Raw genomic sequence first — 15,875 nt, forward strand, 5'->3', positions numbered from 1 at the left:
AAGATACCAATAATGGAATACTTCAACTTCGCTCAATAAATGTATTTGGGGATGTGAAACAGTAAAGAGGTTCAATGCTCACATGAAATGCAAGGTCAGGCAGGGCCAAGCTGTTCACCTAAACTATGTTTATTGTTCAAAGTTAGATTTTCTATTCTGAGTGTGCAGTAAGAAAGGTGATTTTGTCCTTTCCTAAGCTGAATACTCAAGGGAAGAGAAGAAACAATCGCTTTCAAGAAGGTTCTTCAATGTGTACCAAGTCCTGTGGACAAAAACACAAAACCACACAAAACAAAACAACAACAAAAAAACACTTCAACTACCTAAGAAGAATGTTTCTGTCTAATTGAATTAAAGATATATGTTTGCTTCTCAAAAGTGATTTTTACAAAAAGCTTTTCAAAAACAAATTTAGTGCCTCCTCCCACAAAATAGCCCAGAGAGGTTTTCTAGCTTGACCTTACAAGACACATCAGACAAGAGAACCAGAAAGAAGGCATTTAGCCTGCTGTATTAGAAAACACAGCACTTAACAATGTTAGATAAGAAAAAGAAAACAAAAACCAAACTCCCAGGCATCTAGGGAATTTCTAAATTAGAGGAGAAGCACTTCCAGTGGAAGGAAGTTTCAATAATGCTTTCACCACAAAGGAAAGGGGGGTGGGTGGAAAACAAAATTCTTTTTTAACATTGAAAAAACCTACCGTTTCTTGACAAACAAAGCTGGGACTTTTACTGTCTGCTGAGAAATAGGAAAAATCATAGGTAAACGTCTTAGTTCTTTCTCTTCCTGTGTCTCCAGTACCACCCTCTGGTATCTAATAAAAAATAAAGAGATGATACAATACGTGCTGATGAAATAATTAAAAACATTTTATAATAACCAATCCAAATGCAATTTTAACATCAGGCTACAGACATTAAAACAATCGTAATGACAGGTTAGCCTGCTTTTCTAACAGTGAAAAAATTAGCCGTAGATCTATCACATTCATAAGTAATGATAATCGTGTTACAGGACAGCATAGCAGGAATCCTTTGGATTTTAGCGTACTGCTCCAAGCATTATATGCTTGTCACAGTATTTATGTTTAGTTAAATCAATCCTGTGTATGAAAAACAGATTATATTAAGGGATTATCCTACACTTGTAGTTAGTAGGATCCAGAGAGACCTTTGCACTGTGAACAGCATTCAGTGAGAAGCCATAATTAAAATGGCATCACGTACCTGCTACTTACATACATCTTGCTCAAGACTTGACAGTTAGCAATATACTTCAGCAATGTTCACAGTTATCTGAATCTGTCCATCTAACCAAACTACATGAAATTACTTTTCGTATATTTGTCATTGGAAGCTATCTTGCAAAAATCTATTTGCTGTGCATGATTTCTCCTTCTGGCAACAGAAACGTTAAAATACACCATCAAAATATTATAGCAAGTGATAGGCACTTTGGGTTTAGTTCATTTTCATGGAAATTCTCAAAGACTGCTTCTACAGATGAACTGAAGGTTTAATAGCTACTGGGCGTGTACTTTTCTTCTACCACAGGCTTTCTTCCAGCTCAGTAATGACCAGAAAAATAAACATATGAGATACGTCCTACAGTTTAGTTAACAGAAAACCCTGGTACAGAAAGAAACAGTTTAATCCATTTCACCTAGGGATTACTTCAACACTCTATTTCCAAAACTAAGGGCTGTTCTCTATAGTGTCACGAGCATCACTGATTTGTCCATATTTCGGCAGCTATTTGGTTAGAATTTCCTTCTTGAAATTGTGTTTACTCACCTTTAAGTTGGTGATTGTCGTTTTATTTTTCTCCATTGAAATAATAAACTTTGCATTGAGGTCTTTCTCCCTGAAAGTAAAAAGAATATTTGAGTATGTTACATAGAGCATATCACAATCATCCACAGTAATATTTCCGTTCAATAAGTTACTTGCCACAGTCAATCAATCAAATGAATCCATATTTGACTGTTGTGACCGAGGCCTATTTTCTTTCTATGGATATATTTGAAGCACTTGGCCTTGCCTCAAATCCAAATCCTTTCACTCAGGAGCAGAGAACCAGCTTGGGGAAACCTACTTCACAAGTTTGACTCCGCAAGTCAACTAAGCGGTTTGTTCTTAATTTGAAGTAGTCTGATCCAAAGGTCAGTGAAGTCAATCATGTGGCTCTAAAAGAATTTGAAACAGAACATTGCAAGATAAACCCCAGCTCTTACCATCTTAGAACCTGTTCACCCATGTGGTTTAGGTAACAGGGACTAAATATTAGAAGCACAAACGCCCAGTATTTTAAACTCTTAATTTATTTTTGAAACGTGATACGTGGCAGTGTAGGAGAGAGGATCTACTACCAAAGGTGTGTTACGCAGGTTTGCTGCCTCCCACAGCACGATTCCAGGAAGAAAAGCAGTCCATTTCTGCAGCAGCGTTTTCATGCACGCAGGTCTGTATCTCAGCATTTGTTTCTGAATGTTTTCAAAAGTGGCACAAAAAGTTGTTAGCTGGGTGTCTAAAACCCACATGTATCAACCTGCTTGCTAGAGATGGGATTTCATCACACCTGGCCATAAAAGTAATACAGGCTGCTTTTGAATGACAACCTCCTGTATTATTAAAAACACGCACATAAAAAAAAAAAAAAAAAAAAAAAAAAAAAAAGGAAACAAGAGGAAGACTGCTATACATCATAAAAAACCTTGTTCCCCAAATGCTAACAGACACGCCTGTTCCGAATCCATCTGCTAAGGCACCTGACAAGTGGGTACTGCTGACTGGTACAAAAGCCAGCAGAGGGCTTTTAAAGCAGCGATGTGAGGCTTTACCATACTGTATGGCATCTCAGCAACTGCCAGCTATCCGCTTACACCAACCTAAAAATGAAAGAGAAACTTCTTCATATTAACAAGAGAACTGAGTTTGGGCTTTTTAACATGACTTTTTCCTCTCCATGGTGTGCTGGACCACCCAATTCTCCAACCTTCATCAGCTGACTGTGAAGTCACCCTCTATCCACAGCCAGTTTTCTGGTAGAAATTCTGAAGAAAAGCAAAGCCTATTTTAAAATCTACATTAATGAATAAAGATTAAGCAAATAAAAGTGCTTACTTAAATATCAACACATTAAGTTATTTTCTAAGCTAATAAAATATATAATTGTAATAATTGCAGCAATAATTATACAACTGAATTTAGATCTACCAGTGAAAAACATTAGAGGCATACTTTTAGAGATGCCTCTCAGTCATTTCTAAGTCATCCTCATCATCTTCTACTAGGTCTAAACTTAAGAGACTCAAATACTAAAACACAGCTATGGGTAATAAACAGGGAAAGGAGAAGTTTCCAGTGGTCCTTCTTAGCAGGAAAAAGGCTTGGACAGAGCAGTAATGCAGCTGTGCACAGCTCCTGCTCACCCCACCTCCACCCCACGCCCTACCTGTCAGTAACTAATTGCTTGGAGAAGGTGTAATAAGTAACTTGGCCCAATTAAATGGTCTATTGTGTCACAAAAATGTTTCAACTAATTAGCAACCTGCTTCCTCTAGGAAGTTTGGAAGAACTCCACGTGGGCAGAAGGTTGTGCCAGAACTCCTGCTGTCTGTCTGGGCTCCGTCATGCTTGAGGTGGCACAAGGGGAAACAAGAAGACGTGGCTGTGCTTTCTTTGCTGCACCCAGCTGGCTCTCCATGTTACCAAACCTACAGCTACTCAATAATGAAAAGCTGAAGAAAAATCTTTAATGTCTAATACCCATACATCAGCCGCCCACTGTTCTGACAAGCCTGGAATCATTAATTTTTATGATAAGAGTGGTAGTAAATATTATTGAGGAATAATAATATTAAAAATTATATATTATTTTATTATTATACTAAATATTAAGGAATAAGGATTCCAAAGCCACAAAAATAAATAAATAAAAGGCTAGTTAAGCACCAGCCAATAACAAAAAATAATTTTGCATTTTTGTATGGGAAGGGAGAGAATGACCCGAAGCAGGAGTGCTGTTATCGGAGTCGGTGAGCCAACCTGAAAGAAGCAGGCTGCATTGGCAGGAGAAAACATTCGAATCAAATACTAAAGCTTCACTTTGTTATCGGACAGTTGAGTATGATTTATTGAACATAAGGAGCTTGAGAAGATCCCATAAAAAAAAAAAAAAAAAAAAAAAAAAAAAAAAAAAAACCTGCTTGCCTACCACCAGTCACTTCCAGGCAACCATTTCATGCAGCTCAGAAGGGGCTGAATCCCTTTCAAAAAGTTCTGATTGCCAGTTCCACCCCATTTAAAAGTTCAGGCTGTGAGCAAGTGGAGTTCAGTTTTAGGCAAGTTTTAGGAAGAGGCCCTGGCTGCAACCAGCCTGGCCCGGAGGCAAGCACCAGCCGATAACCAAAGGCGCTGCCCCGCGAGTCCCACACCCTCCATAACAAGGCGATGCCGAGTGGCCGGCTGGCTGCCAAAACGAGTTCCCAATTACTGCTTTGGAGGCAGAAGATGACTTGTTTCCCCTGAAGCCCAATCTGTTTGTGCAGTGGTGTTTTGGGCCAGCCTGCAGGCACCACGTGGAGTTCCAGGATCACAAGGGAATGAACCGTGTAACCCGTGATCCCTTGGCCCCAAACCAAACGGCGGTGTGAGCAAGCAGGAGAGTTTTTTGGCACAGATCCCAGGAAATCCATCACCTCAGTGCTGCTACTGACCCTCTGCTACTGCTGAATTCAGCTAGCTAGTCAGCTCATAACTAAGGGAAAGCGAGAAGAAGCCATCAGAAAAAGCTCTTCAAATAACACCGTCACTCTATTTTTATATAAACCATACCAGCATCAGTACCGAGACACGTGCAGAAGAGCCTGCGTACATCTCTTTTAATGGGATAAGCTGATAAATGCTTCAGTTGGGCAAAGCTTCAGCAACTCCTCCTCCTGGATGAGTTAGGAAGAAGTGCCCCAACCTGAAGATGGTTCAGCAGCCCTGTCAAAACACAGCAGCTTCGTGGAACAACCTGCAATGGAGACACCTCTAAAGGGAGTTTCTTTCCCTCAAAGTCACTAACAAGGGAAGCTTTAGGAAGAACCCTGTTACAAAGATGCAAAACACCTTTGGTCTTTTTCCAAGCTCATCCTTAAGGTCCTTCACTGGAAGGTTAAGTTATTCAAATGGTGGCTTTTTAATAATCTGTTCTGTATTATTCAGACATCAGAGCATTTGCTATAGCTTCTCCTGTCAGAAAATCATGATATGATTTCCATTAAGTTGATGCCACGGTGATCAGTTGTGACTACCGTAATACCCGACAGACATGACTCTGAGAAAAAGAACAGGGAAAAAAAACAAGATGTGTTTCGGCCAGGGGACTGGAGGGGAAAACCAAAAAAGGACAGGACAAAAAGTGCCATCAGTTTTCTCCAGCACAATGTTTCTAAAGACCACTTCAGCAGGCCTCCAAGGCTGCACAGACAAGGACACGGATACTCCCTGAACTGCCTGCTGAGCATCTGTGTCAAAATGAAGACAGGGCCTGTAAAATACGTCTTGGAAATTCACTTTACTGTAGACATCTAATGGACTACCTGTTGGAAAACGGGGTTATCAAAGAGCAAGCGTGTGATTTTGTTTTTCAACTACTCAAAAACACCGTCTGAGCGCTTGTTAAAGCAACTCAACCATGCTCAATGGCTTTTCTTTTCAGCCAAGTGCCTGCTTCCTACATTCACACTTGAGGCACGACGTTACAGATTTCCTATCTTACCACTCCATTTGTTCACTGCCCAGGCGCATTCCTGGGCTCACGATGGGAAAGCATGAGGGCTGCTTCACCACGATTCGGGAGAATTCAAGGTAGATTTAACTACAAAACAAACACAGTGTGTCACGGAAAGAACTTGGCTTGTTCTTGTAGCTCGGTAACGCGCAGACTGTACGTTGTGCCTTCATGTCTCATTGACTTGCACAGACCAAGAGCACTTCCCTTTGTCTGGGGAACTCTTGCAAGGAGAACATTCAATTCAACTGTATGCTTTAAGATGTCAAACAGAAAGCCCACTGCACAAGGATGTTTTTGTTGCTTTCTCTAACTACAGGGAAAGTCAGCACAAAGTAAACTATCACACAATTTCCAGTTTTCCTTTTGTTCTCCAGAGGTTTTTGTGTATTAGCTTCCTCAATGCTTATCGAATCATTTTTTAGAAAGTGCATTTTCTTTAAACGTGTTTTTTTAAAAACATATATAGGTTCAGATTAAGAACAAATCTGGAGGTCTGTGTAGGAAACATCCAATTCAATCCCAAGATTTTGGTGGTTTGAGTCACCGGTGCCACATGACAGCAGCCTGGGGGAAGGTTCACTGGGGGAAGCTCTGCTGACTTCCACCGCCTCCCATTTTCTCTAAACACCACAACTTCATCACCTTAGAGGCCTCTACCAAGCTGCCACGTCTGGATGACATCAACCAACAGATTCAGAAGCTGTGACATGGGAACCGACGGGCTGCACGACATCTTCTGCTTCACCTCAAGCAGCCTGACAAGAAGAAAACAGCAGAAAGAAAGGAAAGAAAGGAAAGGAAATAAAGGAAAATGTCTTTGTCTCAGGAAGACAAAGACATGATACACATTCTTGAGACTTGAAAAAAAAAATGCAGCAGTTCTGTCATGAAGCCCATTTTTCTGTGGTCAATGTAATCTTAATATTTTGCTAGTGCAGACTGCTGGCTTAAGATGATAGCCACATTCCCCTTCGCGATACTACTTTATAAGAAGAGCTGGCAAACTTTGCAAATCATTAAAGGAGAGCTCTGCCACTCTCGGCACATTTCTTCCCACAACACAGCTGAAACCAGGATACCAAACTCAGGCACAGAGAATGCAGAAACAGGACAAATACTGTACAGCTCCCGAAACAGAAATATTCCCTCTGTTTCTATACTAGTACACACGGATCAGTTCTTGGATGAAGGACAACCTAGATTAAATGCCTGTAGCCATAACAATAAATTTCACCAACAATACCGAAAGGCAGTGGTTTAATCTACAGCAGGAAGGCTCTCCTGGAAAATAAACGTGGGGGTGTCCTTGCGCTGTCTTGTGTCCAGTGATACCTCGCTTTCCTTGGAAAATTATGCATGCTCATGGCAACACCTACAGACCGGTCACTGCATTAAATCGTGTGCCTGACCTGCTCCTTACGTTTGTTTTTAACAATACGACAGGTAGACCTCAGGCCTAGCGGGTATCCACATAAGTAAATTTTTAACCACTAGCAACAGTCCTGCCTGGCTCTGAGCTGCGCACACGTGAACCCCCTCTTACACCTCTCTGTTGGCACTCTAGAGGAAAATGCAGCAAAATCCCTTATTTAGCAGAAGCAACGTAGACTAACCTCATGCACCATCAAGTTGATTTGACATCTTGGCATTTTGTTGCCATTATTATGAAAGTATAAAGTTTCTCTAGGACTTGGATTTTAGGCCGCATGTTACTTTGCTTTTAATATCCTGTCTCTTCCGATTCCTTCTGTTGTTACTGCTGCTGTGCCAAGTCATACAGACAGTATTGACTTAACCTCTTGTGTACAGAAAAGCCTGATTCAAAGGAAGCAGATTGCTTCCCTGCAGTGTCCTTGGCTTTTGGGGTAGGGGGTCCTCTAATTTGAGATCCAGAACTGACAAACTGTGCCTGACCTCACACATCTATTAGGCTCCCAAGTAATCCGTAAGGCTGTTCTTTGGTCACTCTTTCCCTTAGCCGAGGCACACACAAGCAATCTGGATTGAAAAACAAACGACTTCAGTTCCCCAAGTACAAATATCTTCCAACCATCAGCACACAGAGAAATGGCTGGTGTGATCCAGGTTTCCGTGTCTCTCTGTTGCTTCATATTCACCATATCAACTCTTTGGAGGAAAGCCTTCATAAAGCCAGTATTTGAAGTGTCTGAGTGTTCAACAATAAGAACTTCAGCCCATGGGCAATTAAGATGCCTACTGCCATGTATGCTCTCCTTCTGTTAGATAACTCTGAAAAACCCTCTCTCAATAAATAACCCCGGCTTTGTATTTATAGCTGCTGCAAAAGAAAGGACTTTGCTCTTCAGTTCAGTCAGCTGTTCTCTCCAACAATACCTGCCTTTCAGAGATACTCAGACTTCTGAGAGCCTTCTAGTCCAAGAGCTCAGTTAGGTTAAAACAGCTGAGTGCTAATCCCATTTATTCGAAAATCGGTCTTCATTTCAAATAAACAGAGCCTAAGAATCCAACAGACTCACCTTTCTCTTGCTTTGTTTCATTAGGAAGGTTACAACACAGAGACTCACTGCCCTTCTCTGCTGGTCTCAAGGAGCTCTCAACAAAAAGCAGAGTCTGAAAACATTTTATCGTCCATCATTTTAGTGATATAACATGTAGGTAACCTGCTAATGTGCTCGGTAATACTGAATTCAGTGAACTAGGAAATGCTGTTCTAAAGGCAGGCTTTCAAGTTCAAAATGCTTAAGGTCATAAAGCTTTGGGGGGTGAGAAATTGTAAATGAGGGCAGTTGAACCATGCTGCCACATGTGCCCACGCTCCTGCTGTGCTCCGGTCACGCTGGCACTGGAAGGTCTTTGTTCCTTCGTGCCACGGAGGGCAACAGAAGGAACAAGGTGGCGATTGTGACAAATCCCCCAGGCCTGAAAAACTTCGAAGCATTTGCATTAAGCACCGAAAAGGACAGAAAAACGAGCCCACATCAACAGAAGCTCTGTGTGGGTCTCCTGTTCTCTCCTGGTTTATGCAGGCTGAGCTGTGGGTTGCAGCCATTAACCCTCCAGGTAACACGAACACAGAGCTGCGCTCGAGCACCTCCCGCCGTGTCCCGCTCACCTCTCGCTTCGCCCCTCGCTGCTGCAAGGATAAAGCTCTGCGGCTGGGGCTCTCCCTCCCCGATACACCTTGCGTTATCGGTGAAAATGGCAAGATGCTGCTGGAAAGACGGCGTACTTGGTTTTGTTTTGGGCCCGTGTGTAAGGCTGTGCCAAAACCCCCGCAGAGGAAGCCACAGGCAGAATGGCAGAGGCAGGAGCTACTGAAGTCATCTGCATTTAGTCTCCCCTTCCCATTCATGCCAGATCACATCCTATAATGACTTTCTTCAAAGGAATTAGCTCTTCCCAACTGCCTGGGCTTTCGTTCCCCTTGGGAGATTGGCTCTCCCACAACCTAAACTATCTCATTAGCAGTAATTCCTTAGATACAGCTTAAGCTGATGCATCTTTAGCTTCAATCCATTATTCCCAAGATACTACGAAGAAGCCATAACTAAATATTTAATTCCTCTTTTCAACATTTAAGCCCCGCAAGTATTTCCAGATTTGCATCTCCTTATCTATTCCAGCAGTCATAACGCATGAAGTACACATTTAGCTCGACGTTTTTTGAATCAATGATTCCAGTCAGTTTTGTTAAGCTTTTCCCACGTAATTCAGATAATGAGCTTCTAGAAACTGAATTTAAAAAGGCGCCGATGCAGGGGCTCACTGGGAGAAGCAGAGAACACAGCTTCTGTTTGGTCACATGAGCTACGTGCGAGCAAGAGCTGAACTCCGATCACACTCGGAAATTCAGATTCATCAGCTTGCTGAAGAACTTCAAACATTAACCATCGAGGAAAAGGGCTCAGAAAGAAAAGAAGAGGAAAACAAGTCACAAGCCACTGATGTCCAAAGACCACGTACTTTAATGTAGGTGAGAAGTTCTGAAGAAATGAAACACCGGAGTGCTGGCGTTTGTTACCGCTTGCACCCCTAAGTTTCAGCTTGCTTCAGCAGCACTGACATTTTTGATTGTGGAAAAGCCTAATGAGAGTCCAACAAGTTTTTCTAGAATATCCTGACCTGTGGCATCCCAATTCCCTGCCAACGATCGTCCTTGCTGTTGGCGTCTCTTTGGCATTAATTTCTCATCTTAGCAAAGGCCACGCTCATTAGACCCCACTCCATCCAACGCCACATTTCACCACCCCTTAGGAAACACGTGGCGTTTGCTATTTAAGCTCTCGAGGAGAGCAACTGTTGTGTTTGACACTTGCCAAGTTCTCTCTGTACTACTAGGACACCTTTGGCATTTCCCCCCCAACACTCACAGCTGCCGCTTCTTCCATTCCTACAGGGCCAGGGCTGAACTCCACACCTACCACTTACTACCTTTAAGCCAAAAAAAAACACCACATACCACAAAACCTTAAACCATAACCATATCCCATGCTACTATATTGATTGTAAGACTTCTGTCACCTCCTTCTTAGTTTTGCCACCGATGATGACCTGAATTCATGACAATTAATGACAGAGGCAATGCTCTGCTATGAGCAAACTGTGATTTCTAAATGTATTTGCTCCAACAGGAAATTCTCCAGCCTTGCCCCCATTTTCAAAAGGTCTGCTTGCAGCCTTATAGCACGCCTTACTACATCCTGTCCTCAAGCATAATGCCCTTAGCTGACATTTCAAGGAGCCCCACAACACCAGCACCTCTGTTTCCCGGCAATCTCTGTTAGCTCAGCAGCACGTTGATTCCAGGATGACAGACAGCAGGAACAGTCACAAGCTGCTATCACTGAGCCTTCCGTCATCTTCGAGGGCATTTTTACACTTAGAGAAGTCCACATCACCATTTGCAGACGCCTGAAGAACTTGTGGTCTCTCCACGTCAACCCCACCTGGGGACCTGACCGAACCTACAGGGTATCATCAAGCCACTGCCTGGCTTTACCCATCTGTTTAGTTTCTTCATTGGGGTTAGTTAAAAGACACCAATTATTAGGGACAGAAGATGCATACGCTGTCAACTGATGCTCGTTTCTCTGGTTCTCCAGCTCTCCCATGATAGGTCCTATGACCTATCCTAAAAAGATGAGCATGACCACATTGTAGAATAAAGCTCTTTCTACTGTTTGCTTCTCTTGAAAAGATAAGATAATAAATAGAAAATAAAAACATTCCTTTACATGCTGCACAAAACCACTGATTTTTTTTTCCCCAAGATCTCTTAGTATCAACTTTACCTGATACAAGAACTCAGATTTCAGCCTACACCTTTATGCACTGGTCCAACACTTACAAAAGAAATAGCATACTGAAGATGGGCTGTACACACCCCCTCCTCCTTATTTTCAGGGAGAAAAGTGTCTGTCCTCTCGCAACCTTCCCGAAGGAAAAATCTACTGGAGGTTCCAGATTTTGGATATAAACAATGGCAAGGTGGAAAGTCACGTTCAGAACAGTTAGTTTGTCTTGCCAACCTAGCATCTAGGTATATTTTTACTGGATTCACACTCCCCCACTGACAAAGGCTGAGGCGAGACAGAAGCACGCTCACTCTAGGCACACCAGAGCCTCACCTGTCCTTATAGATCTTTCAACTTCTTTTTATAATGGGGAAATTGTACGTGATAATAAATGAAGTCACAAGCACCATTGTTACAACAGAAGTTCAAAGAGTTAACATAAGAAATAGCAAACTCTGCTTGCTGACAAATGGCTTATCCTCATTGGTATTGTAGTTTAAGAAGCGATGGTTTTGCACCATTTGGCCATATTTAAGCTCTGAGTTATGCTTCTCCTATCGCCCTGGTGCCTCTTAGGAACCACAACCGGTGAGCAGTGCTCAGAAACAGACCCAGCAAAATTTCACCAGGCACTTCAGAGACAAACACAGGATTTAACCGTTGGTGTGCTTTGTTCTAATCATTTCAGCTTTTCTTACTCTACCTGCTATACTGATGTTTTACATATAAAGATGGAGTGTTTTGATAAAATAAATTCATGAAAATGAAAAATACCCACAGTAACATGTATTTCAGCCAGAGCAATTTATGAAGAGACACCAACGCATTCCTCTCTTCCTTGCATTAGAAATCCTGTAATATATTCTCCATTTGTATGTCGTGTGTCTCAATTCCAAAAAGCATGGATAGCTAGGAAGAACTTTCACACTCCCAATAATCTCCCACATAAATCACTTTGAAACATAAGGAATACAAATTGCGATTTCTGCTGGCTCTTAGTTGTTTACTTGTTTATCACTGCTGCCACTAAAAACACTCTAGTCATGTGTTTCTTGTAAAATGAAGCCCCTCATTTTATATCTCTTGTCCTTTGCAGTGCTATATTAATTGGAGCTGTTGAAAACTCTGATACTGATACTAAGGCTTCGATTGTGCAAGGAGTTATTTTTAAAAGATAATAAAGTGTTGGTCCTATACATCCCAAGGTACTCAGACTCCAGCCCTGAAGCTGAAGAGTTACTTAGACTTAACCGAGAAGCATAAAAATGTAAAACCGAGAGGGACAGCCTTATGTGTAATGGCTAATATACAGCTACGGCCTACACGACTAAATTGTCAGTACTGGCATGGCTTTTAATCCACACAAATCCCAGAGCCACACAAAAGCCTTCTGTAAGCAGTAAAACATCTTCTGTGTCTCACCACTATCAAACACAGAAGCTGTTAATCCTCGTGCAATACCTGTGAGCCACTTCAGGTTGGAGAGCACATCTAAGGAGAGCTAAAAATTGATCACTTTGAGAAATCAAATCGGAATTCCTGTTCCTTGATATCAGAAATAATAACAGAGCTGTGGGAAAGTCTACCAAGTTCATTTAAATAAATGTTTAAAAACATTGACAGCACTGGATAACCACAGGATCGTTTAGGTTGCAAGGGACCTCGAAGTCCATCCAGTGCCAACCCCCCTGCCATGGGCAGGGACACCTCCCACCAGCCCAGGTTGCCCAAAGCCCCACCCAGCCTGGCCTTGAGCACCTCCAGGGATGGGGCAGCCACAGCCCCTCTGGGCAATCTCTGCCAGTGCCTCACCACCCTCCTAGTGAAGAATTTCTTCTTTATATCTAACCTGAATCTACCCTTTTTTAGTTTAAAGCCATTCCCCCATTGTTGTACCCCTACACCCCCAACAAGGAGTCCCTCCCCAGCTGTCCTGTAGCCCCCTTTAGGCACTGGCAGGCTGCTGTAAGGTCTCCTCGCAGCCTCCTCTTCTCCAGGCTGAGCAACCCCAGCTCCCTCAACCCGGCTCCATAGGAGATGTGCTCCAGCCCCCTGAGCATCTTCATGGATAAGTACGCAGGAGGAAGAACTTGCTGCAGGGCAAAGCCAGGAAAGGCTGCGTATGACCTTTACTTAGTTTATTCAACTAATTAAATTCAATAATTAATTTATGCAAACGCAAGAAACAGATAAAAAAAAAAAAAAACATTAGAAAAAAAACAGAAAAGGTTTGTTTTTCTTTATTACTTCATGGACCGAAAGCCAAACAGAACAGACCTGTCAGGTATAAGAAAGTGAGGGGCATAATAATTAGTAATATCAACTCAGTTCTTTCAGATACCACTCCCTTTATTAAATATCAAAACATTTTCTCTTAGACTTCTAATTTTCTCATAGACTTCTACTCTATGAAAAAAAAAACTAGCCTTAAAACCTGCTGACAGGTTTTTACACGTTTTGTAGAGTTATTACAATGTCAGTACAAACTGAAAGACTGTCACTGCAATTGCATGTTGAATTAGGGAAAGCAAAGATTAGATGGAGACTCACGAAGTAACTGAACTTTCTAAGCTCATGCTCACAACTGGCTTCAAAGCAGTAACTGTAAAGTAATTAGACACCACTTTTATTACATTATCCAGAGATACAGTCAAAAACCTTTGAGGTAACCTCTGTGTGATCAATTTGGGATGTTAACTGTTTATAAAGGAACGGTCGAGAGCTTTGACGGTGACACTGAAATGAACAAACTCCTTCCAAGTTAAGACAGAGAAAGAGAACAACAAAAATAAGTCACTGGAGCAAGTGGAGCAAGGAAAGAAAAAAAAAAAAAAAAAAAGGATCAAAGCTTGTCATCTAAGCCATGGCACAGCAAGCAATCCCAAAACAACCCCCGCCCTGCCACATGATCCATTCCAAGATCCGTGTTCATGACTTATTACACAATTAGCAGGGGTATGACACCACACAGTGCAACTGCTCCATAATGCAGCAGTCTGAACAACTGTTCATTAACTCAGTCTTCTCTAATTAAAAATGACTCACGAAATAAGTTGCATTCTATGACTAAGCTTAGAAGAAACCAAAGCAAATTTACAGGCACACATGAAATCAAATTTAACCCTATACAGGACCACGTTAAAGATTTCGGAAGGGAGCACTGCAGAATGAACACCCCATTGGGAAGTCCCTTTGAGCGGGCAGCACAGCTCAAACCCTGCCGTGCTTACAGCAACGACCCATACAGCCGAGCACAGCGAGGAGAAGACACAGAGGAAACCAAGAAGGAAAACCACGACTGCTGTCCCATCTCGGGGCTCACAACACCTTCACGACCGCAGCAGGACACAGCAGCGGGCACCCAGCTTACAGCACGTGCTGGCAGCACCAACTTTCCAAGTCCCCACGTATACCAACCAACTCAGCTATCTCACTTATAGTGAGTTAAATCACACATCCAAAGAGCATCTCTCTTGCTCTGGTGGAGAAAAAGAACGACAAAAATTCTGTATCCTATAATTTTGCCAAATGTGTACCACACACCTAACGTTCATATCGTTAAGCATTTCTCCAGTGTGTCCTGTGTAGGTCTAATGCCTCCCTTTATGCATATTCTTTAATTGTTTGATGGCTTGCCAGAGCCATCTGCTGTGCTGCTCAGTGCCAGGCAGAAGGAACAGCAGCCGTGCACCCAAAAGTTGGGGCTTCGGAGCAACACCCCTGGCACCGAATCCACCCTCCTGATACCTACCGCAAACATCAAGCACCATCCTGTAAACGGTGGGGTCTGGGGAACGTTAACAGGGAGCCTCTCCACTGCTTTTTTTGCACAGCCCTGGAAACTTTCAGAAAAAAGACGCTCCTCCACAGCCACCCCACACACAGGGTGCCGGTGCCCATCTTCTCCGCTTGCTGCTTTGACCGCAGCAGGGCTGCAGCCTGCCCTGCTCCTCGCCCCTTCCTTCCCTATCGCACCCCAAGCTAACTTCACCTAGGCGTGCTCTGACCCGCTCCCACCCGAGCTGTCCCCTCCTGTGGCACCTGCCAGAGCCCTCCCGTGTCAGAGGCTGCCCGACACCAGCCCCCCTCGACCCCCCTCCCAGGCCGGCACCCACCTGCGGTTCATGGGCCGCACCCTCACGGCCACCTTCACCGACGCCATGGCGCTGCCGCTGCCGGCCCTGTGCCGCCAGGCCCCGGGCAGGCCGCGGCCTAGCCCATGTCGCTATGGCGACGCCGCCCTGCCCCAGCGGGCCGCTACGGGGCCGCGGCGGGGACAAACGAATGGCGGCGGGGCGCTGCCGCAGCCCGCCCTCGGGTGGGCAGGAGGAGGAGGAGGAGGAGGAGGAGGAAGGGCACGGGGTGGGGAGGAGCGGCCCCTAGCGAGGGCCTCCCGCTGGGAGACGGAGGGCGCCGTGGCGAAGCTGTGAGGGCAGAGGCGCGGTGGTAACGTGGGGGGTGCGAAGCTGCCCGCCACGCTGCCCGCCCACGGCTCTCAGGGTGTATCCGTGTCTAGATAAATAAATAACTATAATATTAAGTGTTGGTTCCAGCGTCTGTCAATATCTGTACATCCACAACGTGTATCTATGTATCTATACGTCCACAGCTGACAGGGATCTGTATCCGTAAGCAGGTCTATACATTCACAACAGACACAGGTGTTTCCATAAGCAGATCTACACATCTGCAATAGCCAGAGATCTGTGTCCATAAATATACATCCACAACAGCCAGAGAGATCTGCATCGATAAATCACACAGAATCACAGAATTGTCTAGGTTGGAAGAGACCTCCAAGAGCACCGAGCCCA

General features: G+C 43.6%; 1 protein-coding gene across 10 annotated transcripts in view; it reads right to left on the minus strand.

The window, feature by feature from the left end:
- KIF16B (kinesin family member 16B) overlaps positions 1-15,353 on the minus strand; it is a 138,553-nt gene extending 123,200 nt beyond the window's left edge. For all 10 annotated transcript variants that reach the window (XM_082756867.1, XM_082756865.1, XM_082756863.1 and 7 more), the window contains exons 1-3: positions 15,177-15,353; positions 1,798-1,867; positions 705-818 (exon numbers count right to left, since the gene is read on the minus strand). In XM_082756867.1, the coding sequence (XP_082612993.1) occupies positions 705-818; positions 1,798-1,867; positions 15,177-15,223 (231 nt within the window). In that variant the 5' untranslated portion in view covers positions 15,224-15,353. The remainder of the gene's footprint in view (positions 1-704; positions 819-1,797; positions 1,868-15,176) is intronic.
- Positions 15,354-15,875: the final 522 nt, after the last annotated feature.

The sequence above is a fragment of the Aythya marila genome (genome assembly GCF_965140915.1).
Source record: "Aythya marila genome assembly, chromosome: 3".
Taxonomy (NCBI): Eukaryota; Metazoa; Chordata; class Aves; order Anseriformes; family Anatidae; genus Aythya; species Aythya marila.